The sequence below is a fragment of the Leguminivora glycinivorella genome, chromosome 11 (assembly GCF_023078275.1).
Source record: "Leguminivora glycinivorella isolate SPB_JAAS2020 chromosome 11, LegGlyc_1.1, whole genome shotgun sequence".
Classification (NCBI taxonomy): Eukaryota; Metazoa; Arthropoda; class Insecta; order Lepidoptera; family Tortricidae; genus Leguminivora; species Leguminivora glycinivorella.
The window spans coordinates 90,451-102,934 of record NC_062981.1 but is presented as its reverse complement, the minus strand read 5'-3'; the positions used below and the strand labels follow the sequence as shown (position 1 = coordinate 102,934).

The window sequence follows — 12,484 nt, the reverse complement described above, 5'->3', positions numbered from 1 at the left end:
ATCAGAAGAGAGACAATGACACCGTCGACATTTTCACAAAAAAATAACCAAATCACGATTTAAACTTCAAAATGGCCGAACAATACGACTTATTCAAATGGCGACCTTTTCTGACCTTTATAACATTGTCCGACCTCGTTGTCCAAATTAAAGTACTTGTATCGCAAAAAACTGACTTAGTATACTTCTAAATGCTACTGAAACTACCTATGTCATTATGTAAATATGTTCATGTAAATAAAGAGAAAAAATAAAAGCCTATGTCATTATGTTTCGCAAATGGAACTTTACAGTCCTTAAACCATATTTTAACTTTTATTTCAAAGCTCATAAAGTCTACGACACATGTTTGTTATTTGGGTTTAGGTAGGTACACTAATATAATGATAGGTATTATTAAATTTGGCTCAAATAGCAATCTTAAAGATAATGAATGCAAGAAATTAGAACTTGAAATTGACGAATTTAGTTTTTATATTTATACTAGCTTTTGCCCGCGGCTTCGCTCAGGTTAAATTGGAAAATTGCGGAATGCTCATTACAAACTTCCACGCCCCATTTTAGGGAAGTGGGGGGTTGGTAGGAGACAAAAATTTGCCCATGTCACTCTCCATCCCTTCAACTATAGTCCACTTAAAAAATCCCGTCAATTCATCGCTCAGTTTTGCCGTGAAAGACGGACAAACAAACAGATACACATATTCTTATATTACTATGGATCTGACATGACAAGATGTTTTCTTTGAAATGTTTTTAGTGAATTAGAAGTTTTTTGTTGTGTGGGCGAGTCCAATTTGCTCATACACGTTTAAGTACGTCCCACGCATATTTTATGTTTCTAGTACCAAAGAGGATCAAGTATTATAGAGAGTTACTGTCAAAGTAAAATATGTAATCACATTGCATAGACTGCCATCTCTCGACACAAGCTTAAAACTTTTAAACCTTAGGTTTGACAATTTGGCCTATATTCTTAGCATGATATGTTTTAAAATGTCAAATATTTATATTAGCGCCATCTAGCCGAGCGTCCCCCAAAGGTGTAACGCCATTTAGGCCATCGTACCTTTTCCAATATGGTTCTGAGGTACGTTTTTTTTCTTAGACTGTAGCTATCTATACGGAGTTACATATATTATGTCTTTGCTAGTACTTAAGTGTCGAGTATCGGACACTTTTAATGTTTATCTTGTAATTAAAAGCTATATGAGTGTGTAAATTGCGATATGACTCAAATCTTATAAGAGGTATTTATGGTTACATAGCAACAAGCTATTTTTTAGATATAAGATAAGTACCTAAACGGTTTAATAAATAAAAAATAAATCCATTCTGTCCGTCCGTGACTTAGCGACTCGTTGTGCTAGGAAATAAATTTATACTTTGGCATATATGTATGTATATTAAAATTTAATTCACGTACTGATAAAAGCCTGCACCAAAAGTATCTGGCGTGTTGAATACCTTTTACGTTGCATTAGGTTGCGGCACGAATTAATTTGTATGGATAATAAAATATTTCAATTTTAAGTACAAGTTATCCAATTATATTTTTACTAGCTTTTGCCCGCGGCTTCGCTCGCGTTAGAAAGAGAAAAAAAGTAGCCTATGTCACTTTCCATCCCTTCAACTATCTCCGCTTAAAAAATCACGACAATTCGTCGCTCCGTTTTGCCGTGAAGGACGGACAAACAAACAATACACACTTTCCCATTTATAAATAATATATGTATATATATATACATAATTACATATATAAGTAAGTACCAAACCCTTGTTTGCTTTATTTGTCAAATATAGCGTCATAAAACGTATCTTATACCACATTTTGGTCATTCTCCGACATATATATATATTAGTATGGATGTCGTATACACACCACCGTTAAAAGTTGCGCCCGTATTAGGTTTACACTGTATAATATTCATAACAGCCCACACTGGATCAGTCTGGAACTCTAGATCACCATTACATAGCCCAGAGAAGATTGTAGTGTTAGACATTTTAAAACCAGTATTTCACGAGTAGAGTCGCTCACAGTAGCGAGTGTTATCCGCCATGATGTTATTCTGGTAGCATCCGTTGTTTAATAGCTATCATCAATCATTCTTATTTTTACGTCTCGTGTTTCTGCCGTGATTACTTTCAACAAACATATGGAAATTAATAATACCGTTCGAGCATCGCCATTACATTACATTACATTAGGTAGGTACATAACTTACAGTAATGTTAGACTTGATGCGGTGCAGTATTGTTATTGGGCCATATTACCAAATGCATTACTGCACAGATCTCAAAAAAATTGCAGCAACAATAGTTTTAGTAATATATAGGTTGATATAGGGTAATATACTATATTCAGTACAGATGGTGCTTTTTTACGCATTAGTGCGAGAAGTGATTCATTTCTTGTCAGGTCGTAACTTTGGAGGGTCAGCTGTACTGAAAAACGTCGTTCGACACACGTGCAAAAAGGAAATTTATTGTGTCGACTTAAAACACTTCCTTCGGTTGTGTTTTAATTTATAGCCACTCGCTTCAACCTTCCTTTTTTCCGCACTTGTATCGTAATGCACTATTTTGTCCTCCGGCCGGAAAGTATCAAATTTCAGGCCACTGCGCTGAACGAAGTTACCGCTTCCCGGCTCCGTTGAACAGAAAAATATGATACACCTTGGTCAGTTAATAGGAAAACCGAAACGGGAAATTGGTAGGCTGATAGAGTCCATGATGCTGAGCAAGATCCACTAGGTTTCCCAAAATGTCCTAGGTTGTTTGTATGAAACTTTCCTTTTTTGTTACTGAAAATGTATAGAAATCTGGTAACAAAAAAGGAAGGTTTCATACAAACAACCTAGGACATTTTGGGAAACCTAGTGGATCTTGCTCAGCATCATGGACTCTATCAGCCTACCAATTTTTATCAAAATCGGAGACGTGATCCAAATGTACAAACTAAACGGGAATTGCTCAAATATTGATTTTTTGAAATAGAAACTGTTTTATAGAGTATGCTTCAAAAAACTGTAAGGACATAATATTGTAAAGGTGTCTGCTCTTAAGATCTAGCCAAGATTACAAGTCAATCGAAACTTCAATATTGTTTAGAAATAGTAATGCACTTATTGTGACTTTAGCATAATGTTCTTGCTTGCTTCATTTTCACTTTTCATTTACAATTTGTCGACGTGCAATTGTCATCTTAGCTAAGCTCCCAGAGTACGTAGCCAAATTCATGCTCTTGGCCTCTTGCGTATTAGCGCGACCGCGACAGAGCCAGACTGCGTTTCGATCGGCGTCTAGCGTCAACGATTGTCACTTGGCTAGGCCCCCAAGTTTCTCATTACCTACCAGAAATAGAGACAAAGGCATAATTTGGTGATGTAAGTCACGCGTCCAGTCAGGTATTATGGTAATGCCCGTAATGTATGCCGGACAGAAAAAGACGCGTAAGGCGGTGGCAAAACAACTTTATAGGGTTGCCACTCCGGTTTTAAATGTTATATTATTTTTAACAACTTTTGAATAGAGTGACACATGTTATATTTAATTCATTCATTCATTTATAACTCAAACTCATTGAGATATGTGAGTGTGCACGGGAAAACGTCCCACTTTGTCGATTGCTATAAAACCGCATTGTCAGTTTAGGTATTCATATAAAGGTAATACAAGTAAATCTCGCCTCAATGGTAGGTAACCGACAAAGTGGGTTTTTTTTAACACACTCACATATTGTGACATAACCACACTGTACTGGATTGTAGATTGCATGATTTTTAGAAAGAAATAGAAATTAAAAAAAAAAATAGTTTGTGTCTCTTTAGAGTGTTACCGAGCTAAGTAAAGTTAATAGCAATTTTTACAACTCCGCCACTAATACTGTAATTTTAAATGTCAAAGTCAAACTTCTATAATAAGTTGTGAAGTTTACTTCACCATTGCACAGATCGGACTCTTTTTATGTAGACAAAAATACAAATCAACAGAATGCTAAATCTAATTTAAATCCACCCAAAACAAATCGTAAATTATACCTACCAATAATTTTACAAGAGTCTATAAAAATCCTTTCCATGACCTTATCTTTAAGTAAACATCAGGTCAAAGATTCGTGGACAACTTGACTCATCGCCGAAACCTCGAAAATCCTAAATAAATATAGCTTTATAACTTACAAATACAGTGACAGAGCTTAATGATCATTATGTTTCATTTTAACAAACACAATCAATCAATCAATCAAAATATTCTTTATTCAAATAGGCTTACAATAAGCACTTTTAAATTGTCAACAGTGTACAATATTCATCTTATTCTAAATATCAGAGCAATTTATTGGTGCAATAAACAATATTGTTTTAAAACTACATTGATTTAATAAAATGATACCAAACTAAATTGTATAAAAAAATACTAGTATAAAAACTTCTAGAATAAATTCTAAATGTCAAAAAAATTGTGTAAAAATACATTGAATTATCAATATCATCATTAATAAGCTATATAATTAATGGTTTTCAGCAATACTTGTATCCCACAGTGTTTCATCATTCATGTAGTCTTGTGTCACACGTCGTTTAAAGCGGGTTAGGTATAATATAATAAAAAGATTTAGGTTGTAGACTGTCATGTAAAATTTTATGATTTTATTAATTATGTAAATTAGTTAAGCCTCATAAAAACTTTTAAGTATTAATAATTCTTAAAAAATGGATACAGAGTCAGACTAAGCTTAAAAGGCAGCAATTATAAATAACAATGCATACAAATTTATTCATATTTTAGATCACTCATGAGCTCATGACATTAATAAAACTATTGAATTGTTTATTGCACATAATAGATATTTCTGTAGGTGATTTTAATGCTCTTGAATCATTTTCATTTTATTTGAATTTTAGGTCTACAAATATATCAAACTGGTCCCACAAGAACCCTTTTTATTACTCATATAAGCCACAAACCTAAAAAAAAACCCATTTAAAGTTATTTTTACAATACCAGTCAAATTTCGCATCCCTGCATAATCCAATTTGTAAAAACAAAAAATAAAAATAAAAAACAGTTCGTTGATGACCCTGTCTGACCGGCGACAAGCCTCCAAACATGACCGGTTTTTAAACTCGCTTGCTGCCAACCCTAACTTTTCAACCGCATAACTCTCCCTTACCTTCTACCGGAAATCTACCTTGTAACTTTATCGTAAAGTTGAATTTTGCTTAACAATAGAATGGGTTATAAGACGTTTTTGGATAAAGTTCTTTATATCGTTGACATTAAATGGTCCTATATATAACTTGACTGCAATCTAAAGTCAAACTTAATACCATTTTTATAAATATTAAATTATCTTAATGCTAGGAGCGTTCTTATAATTTTTTGATAAATTTATATCGAATATATTTGTTTCTTTCTAACCTGCTAGTGTTGTATATATCTATCTCACGCAGAACAGGCTGCTAAGCCAGTTTTCACGTCGGAAGAGTATCGTTTGTATGTTTAGTTAGCTGTATGTATGTATGGAACATTGTAAGTTTATCGATGTTTATTTCAAGCCGTTTTTTTGTACGGTAAATTGTACCCTTATAGATAAAGGTAATTTTGTCGAAAGATGTCCACAACTGAACAAAGGATGATCCATCAAAAGAAAAGTTACAATGACCAAACCATGCGAATTTCACTGAGCATACAAAATACCTATTTCAGTATAAGATTAGCAATTCAAATTTTGTTGTATGACCACAACATAAAAACGAAATGATGAAATTGATGAGGCAATGTTGGTCAGACATAGAGTTTATCATAACAAAGTTAGTAGAGTATCATACAATTCACCAATAATGTCCATGAACCGGGACATTATTGTCTCAATTAAAAAAAAACCGGCCAAGAGCGTGTCGGGCCACGCTCAGTGTAGGGTTCCGTAGTTTTCCGTATTTTTCTCAAAAACTACTGAACCTATCAAGTTCAAAACAATTTTCCTAGAAAGTCTTTATAAAGTTCTACTTTAGTAATTTTTTTCATATTTTTTAAACATATGGTTCAAAAGTTAGAGGGGGGGGGACGCACTTTTTTTCCTTTAGGAGCAATTCCGTGCATGGCGTGAAGAACTTAATAACTCGAATTACATGATTTTTTTTTTATCATTGCAATGGCTTTCTACGGCATTTGTTTTGTAGGAAAAAAATTGACAACTCGATATCTACGTAACTTTTAGAGATATGTCCGGTGACAGTATATTGACATCTCTACATTTAGAGTAAAATTTTTAACAAAACGAGATATAAACGAGACAACGTACAAAAAAATAACTTATATCATAATATATCTTTATATCAACTTATATTCATAAACCAGAATAGCATACGTAAAATGACATATCAAGCTATCAAAATAACCACCAAGACACTATTTTGTTAACAACTAAATATATCGTTTTATCTAGTTATACTCCACTACCGTAAAAACGTACGGAACTTAATATGTCATTTTATACTTTTAACTTAACGAATACAAAATATCATAAGTTGACATAATTAGATGTCAACTCATTGCTTGGGTATAAAAATTTCCATGCGTAGCATTTATAACTTGACAAGTACTTTGAAGGTCCAAATAAAAGTATACATTAAGACTTATGTCCTAAATCTAATTTTCTGTAAATTTATATTTCGACTTATCAAGTTATCCACGCTGTGCACGGAATATGACATTTAATGTTACCTGTAACCTACAGAAAATAATAAGATAACATAATTAGATATTTAGTTATTGCACTTATTGCTACGGTTTTATTTTCCGGGCACAGCGTGAATAACTTAATAAGTCCTATGAGGATTAAAACAAAACCGTACTATAAGACTTATATACTTAATTTAAACTTCTGTAAATCTATATTTCGACTTATCAAGTTATTCACGATGTGTACCGAATATGACATCTAATGTTATATCAGTAGTGTTTAGGTTTTCGGACAAGCCAAACCAAACATTTGTTCGTAACTGAATAATTTGTTTGAATTATAAATCTTTTGTGCATATATTTCGACTTGTCAATATACTCACGGAACAAAGATATGGGTACGTTTTGTTATATTTATAGTTACCGAGTTATTCTTAAGTTAAGTCAGCAAAATTAAAATTGGTATGTGTATTTATCCATATTTATTTCACAACAAACTTTTAAAATATAACGAGTTGGAATTTAAAATTACCGCCAACGAGCGCGGCTCGATACGCGTGCGTTTGCTTCTCCCTCTAACATAGACACAAGAACCTACTTGTCAGTCAAACAACAACAAAACTTTCGTAAGAGTGCTGCGGCTCGTGAATAATATTGTTTATTTGAGTGTTCTGGTAATTAACGTGTTTTGTATTGAAATAAAAATAGCGTAAGGAATTATATTTTATCATGGATTCTGAGGAAAAGGTGAGATATGACCACGAATAAAGTTTTTATTAAGAATAACCTAGAAAAAATACTTTTAACTCAAAAATTTATTTTACATGATTATGACTTAATTGTGTAACGCTTACTTCATTTGTTACGTTTTTAATTACAGAATGAGTTGGTTATTCAGTTAATGAGTAGAAAACGCAAATTAATGGAACTTCGAGAAGAAATCAAGTTAAAATCCTCACGCAAAGAAAATAACTGTGAAGACATAGGTGAGAATATCATTTTATTTTATAATGTTTTATAGTCATTTGGTAGATATTGCCAGTAGTACCTACGTACCTACAGTTGGTAATGTAGGTACTTACTTAGTAACCTTAGAGCCGTTACAGGTGGACTGTAACTAGGGTTGCCAACCGTACTGTAAAATATAGTATTATACTGTATTTTGGCTTGATGTACTGTTAAAAAAGTGGTGAAAAAGCCAAAATACTATATTTTTAAAGGCCCTTAACTTAAAATTTCTATGGGTACTATATTTTTTTTGCGTCAAAGTTTGAGAAGAACTATATTTTTCTCAAAAAAAGTTGGCAACCCTGACTGTAACCCAACTGCAACTACTCAAAATTTATATGGGAACTGCACGACGACTGCTTTTCGACTGCACCATTTCTATAGAAATCGCAGTTTGGTTGCAGTCCGTCTATACTGTACTGGCACTTAGTAGGTACTTAGGTACCTACTAATATGTTATATGATTTACGTTAGGCAGAGCAAGAAGTTTTGTTCTAATGAGAGGACCACCTAATGATCGCCTACCTTAACATTCATTTTACCTTATGTACTGTTTGTCCTAACGTCCTAATTACGATAACCTCATGGTAAAATACACCCCCTATACTTTATTTCAGATGAATGTAATCTTCAGACTCCATTCTCCGTTGAGGTTCCTTCACTTCCTTCTATTTCTCCACCACCGTTTTCTCCACTGACCCCTCTGGCACTCCAAACTAAATTCAAGGAGCAGAGTAAGTACACTATTAATTAAATATTTAAATAATGATATTAAATAATCACTTGTACTAACTTATCTATTATTATCATTCCAGAGACGTGCAGTACCGAGTTGTTACGTACAAATTCTCCGCCTCTGGGTTTTTCCTCCTTTTTAAATAACAATGATCCTGCATCATCCCCTCTTCAACCAATGTCACCAGAGACCCAACAGTTATACAAAGATTTAACTGTAGAAGAATTATATAGAAGGAACTCAACGGATATTATTGAAAACAGTGACAATGATGCAGACATTACTGATGACAGTTTGAATGATCCAGATTATGTTGTCGATAAACCCAAACAACGTATAGTATTTGAATCAGAACCTGAGAATAATTCGACTAGCGATATAGAACATGATGACCTTGAACATAATATCGTAGTGACCGAAAAATCAAACCCAAAACCGGTGTTTAAAGACACGAATACGCAGTTAGAACTACCTCAACAAGCTACCACAAGCAAAACAGATACCAACCTAGGACTACATAGAGATGTTGCAAGTTCCGTATACGAGAATGCACAAGAAGCGGAAAGTCATAATGGGACATATGAAATAGATGCGGCACCAGACCAAACACAAGACATTTCTTTATCTACTGTAGTACAATGCAATATAGAAGAGCAAGATACGACATCTCTCACGAGTACGACCGATATCAATAACGAAGATTCAATTCTGACAGAAAGACCAAATGTTGTTGAAATTAATAGAGAAGAGACAGAAATTGAAAATACCGCGATAGATAATCAAAATTCCAATGTTGTTAATGCTGAAACAGAGAAAAGAAACAAACAACGATCAATAAAAAAAACCAGAAAAGAGAGAAACGAATCTAAAGTACTGAGGAATACTGGGAAAAGTTACGTGTCGGAAACAGGTTCTGTGGTTCCTGAAAGAAAAACGCGAGAGCTCAAAAATTCATGTAGATTAAAATGTGCAGAAAGATTTTCAGAAGACGAGAGAAAGGATTGCTTTCAAAACTACTGGAATTTAGGGCAAAGAGAGAGAAGAGCGGCATTCGTAGCAAAATCTATAACAATATTTCCCAAAAAGACTCAAACAACTGCTGGCCATTCCAAAAACAGAGATTGTTATTGTGTGTATAAACTACAGGTTTGTAACGAAGAAAAACCAATTTGCAAAGAGTGTTTCTGTAGAATTCTAGATGAAACCATAGGATTTGTTAACGTGGTTATACAAAAGAAAAAAGATTCCCCTACTGGAATTATAGATATTGATCAGAGAGGTAAACAACCTCCTAAAACTAAAAAAACCATTGAAGACATGTCGTTAGTTAAAGACCATATTCTTAGTTTCCCTAGTTATGAAAGTCACTATTGTAGGAAATGTACTGGTAAGAGATATTTATCACCTGATCTTTCTATCGCCAAGATGCACCGGGAGTATAAGCTGACAACATCAAACCCAGTTTCGCTTAAGCTGTATGCACAATGTTTTCATGAATTAAAACTATCGTTTAAGCAACCATCGAAAGACACCTGTAATACTTGTGATGTCTTCCAGGCTAAAATTAAGGTTGCTGACGAGAATAATAAGGAACAACTAATTGCGGAGCTAGCTGAACACCAAGCTCAGGCAGAAAAAGCTTATTCCGAAAAACGTGTTGATAAAGAAATAGTAAAGACGGACTCTTCTGTGAGAGCTTTCGCATTCGACCTTCAACAGTGCTTGCCAACACCTTATTTGAAAACTTCTGTTTCATTTTACAAACGGCAACTGTGGAGTTTTAATTTAACTATACATGACTTATCAAACAACGAAGCGACATGCTATATGTGGGACGAGACTATCGGAGCTCGTGGAGCCAATCAAATCGCGTCTTGTTTGTGGCATTTTTGTAAAAGGCTACCAACAGATGTTAAAGAGCTAATATTTTATTCAGACACGTGTGGTGGACAGAATAAAAATAATACTGTAGCTATGATGTTCATGTATATACTGCACCATCACCCCACAATACAAACAATACACCACAAATTTTTGTTAAGTGGGCACACTCATATGGAATGCGATTCTGACCACGCTGTTATAGAAAAAGTGAAGAAGAGGACCCAGATGAAAATAAACCATTTAAATGATTGGATTCAGCTGGTACGAACATGCAAAGTTCAGAAACCATTTAATGTTGTGGCAATGACGCTAAAAGATTTCTTTGATTTTAGTGAGTTAAAAACTAAAAAAGGACCGTTTTCTTTAAAAAAACAAAATGAGCAAGGTGACGCTTTTCTCTGGCAACCAATCAAATGGTTGAAATATAGCAAAGACCGCATAGGCAAAATAGATTTCAAAGACAACCTTGATCGTGAAATGCCATTTCAATCAGTAAATTTTAAGAAAAGAGGCAAAGTTACGCTAGATTCTTTCAAATTAAATCAGATATCTAGACAGCCATTGCCAATCAGTGCTGAAAAAAAGAAAGATTTGATGGATTTAATTCAGTTAATTGATGAGCCATTTCGTGAGTTCTATTTAAATATCAAGACCACAAACTGTGCTCCCACGGATCCTGATCTCGACGAGGATAACCCAGATGAGGAAGACACTTTTTAATGTAATGTGCGACTGAAAAGTAGTTAAATGCATGCGTTTTTGTATTTTTTTCCCGAGTGCGGTAATTTTTGTTTTTGTTATTTTTATTTTCTTTCTAATCAATGAAAAAATGCGTTTGCGTTGTAATTTTAAGAAAGTTAATATTTTTGTTTACTTACGAAGTACGTGTTTCATTGGTAGGTAGCTACCCTCTATAGTGGATAAGTTGATAAGTCATTGGTGAACAAGTTGATAAGTCTATTATTATAAATAATACAAAGATTTAAAATAAATTATTAACTTTATTCGAAATAACACATAAAATTACCCTTAAATCAATTTAGATATTTCAGTTACACCGAAAAACTGATTATTAAGAATTAAAATTGAACAATGGTTTCATTGATTTGATGCTAATGTATGGTTAGTAAATTGATAAGTCTTTGGTGAATAAGTTGATAAGTCTAATATCTCATAAAATAAGATGATTTTACCAAATCACATAAATCAGGTCCAAAACTTGCATAAAATTGTGCCTAAACCAATCTACAAAAACCAGCTGAAGATTAGAATGGATTTTGAAGAAAATTTTAAACTTAAAAAACGCGGCCCTGTAAAATGGCAATTTTGGAATTATCAAGTTCTTCACGCCATGCACGGAATTATTTCCGAAAATATTAATATTATCAAAAAACGATCTTAGTAAACTCGTACTCATTTTTAAATACCTATCCAACAATATATCACACGTTGGGGTTGGAATGAAAAAAAATATCAGCCCCCACTTTACATGTAAGGGGGGTACCCTAATAAAACAATTTTTGCCATTTTTTATTTTTGCACTTTGTTGGCGTGATTGATATACATATTGGTACCAAATTTCAGCTTTCTAGTGCTAACGGTTACTGAGATTATCCGCGGACGGACGGACGGACGGACGGACGGACGGACGGACGGACGGACAGACAGACATGGCGAAACTATAAGGGTTCCTAGTTGACTACGGAACCCTAAAAATGGGAGATGTAACATTAGATGTATTTTTTTATTATTATAAATTTAATGGGCTTACTCTTGGCCACAGACTAGCCAAAGGCAAAGACGCGGCCTACGATGGAGTGAGCTCGCCCAGAAGATGCCTGGGTGCGTAGCCGAATGGCACAAACGCTAGTCCGGCTCTGTCGCGCCAATACGCAAGAGCGATAGGGATAGATATCTACTAGCGTTTCGTTTCGTGAACGTTTGTGCCATTCGGCTACGCACCCTGGCCGGAAACGGGAGCGCTGTCGATCACTTAGTGCGTTCATTCAGCCCAGTTCCCTGGAGTTGGAGCTGCAGGTTACTGTCCCGGCTGCCCTCCCATACTTCTCTCCTCAAATCTTCTTGTTTTCCTGCAGAACAGAAGGACATCTTTAAGTTCATCCGTGAGTTCATCTTCTCTCAAACTGTCTCTACCGAATGTATCATATC

At 34.3% G+C, this 12,484-nt stretch overlaps 1 protein-coding gene across 1 annotated transcript; it reads left to right on the top strand.

Moving 5' to 3' along the window:
• The first annotated feature begins 6,118 nt into the window (after nt 1–6,118).
• LOC125231495 lies at nt 6,119–11,091 on the top strand. Its single transcript, XM_048136983.1, has 3 exons — nt 6,119–7,673; nt 8,313–8,429; nt 8,511–11,091. The coding sequence occupies exons 1-3, from the start codon at nt 7,589–7,591 to the stop codon at nt 11,033–11,035; spliced, it is 2,727 nt and encodes a 908-aa protein (XP_047992940.1). The 5' UTR covers nt 6,119–7,588; the 3' UTR covers nt 11,036–11,091.
• Nucleotides 11,092–12,484: the final 1,393 nt, after the last annotated feature.

Coding starts and splice junctions, on each gene's coding strand:
- LOC125231495 (XM_048136983.1), top strand. CDS start 7,589: ATGAGTAGAAAACGCAAATTAATGGAACTTCGAGAAGAAATCAAGTTA. Junction 7,674..8,312: donor AAATAACTGTGAAGACATAG/GTGAGAATATCA, acceptor ACTTTATTTCAG/ATGAATGTAATCTTCAGACT. Junction 8,430..8,510: donor AACTAAATTCAAGGAGCAGA/GTAAGTACACTA, acceptor TTATCATTCCAG/AGACGTGCAGTACCGAGTTG.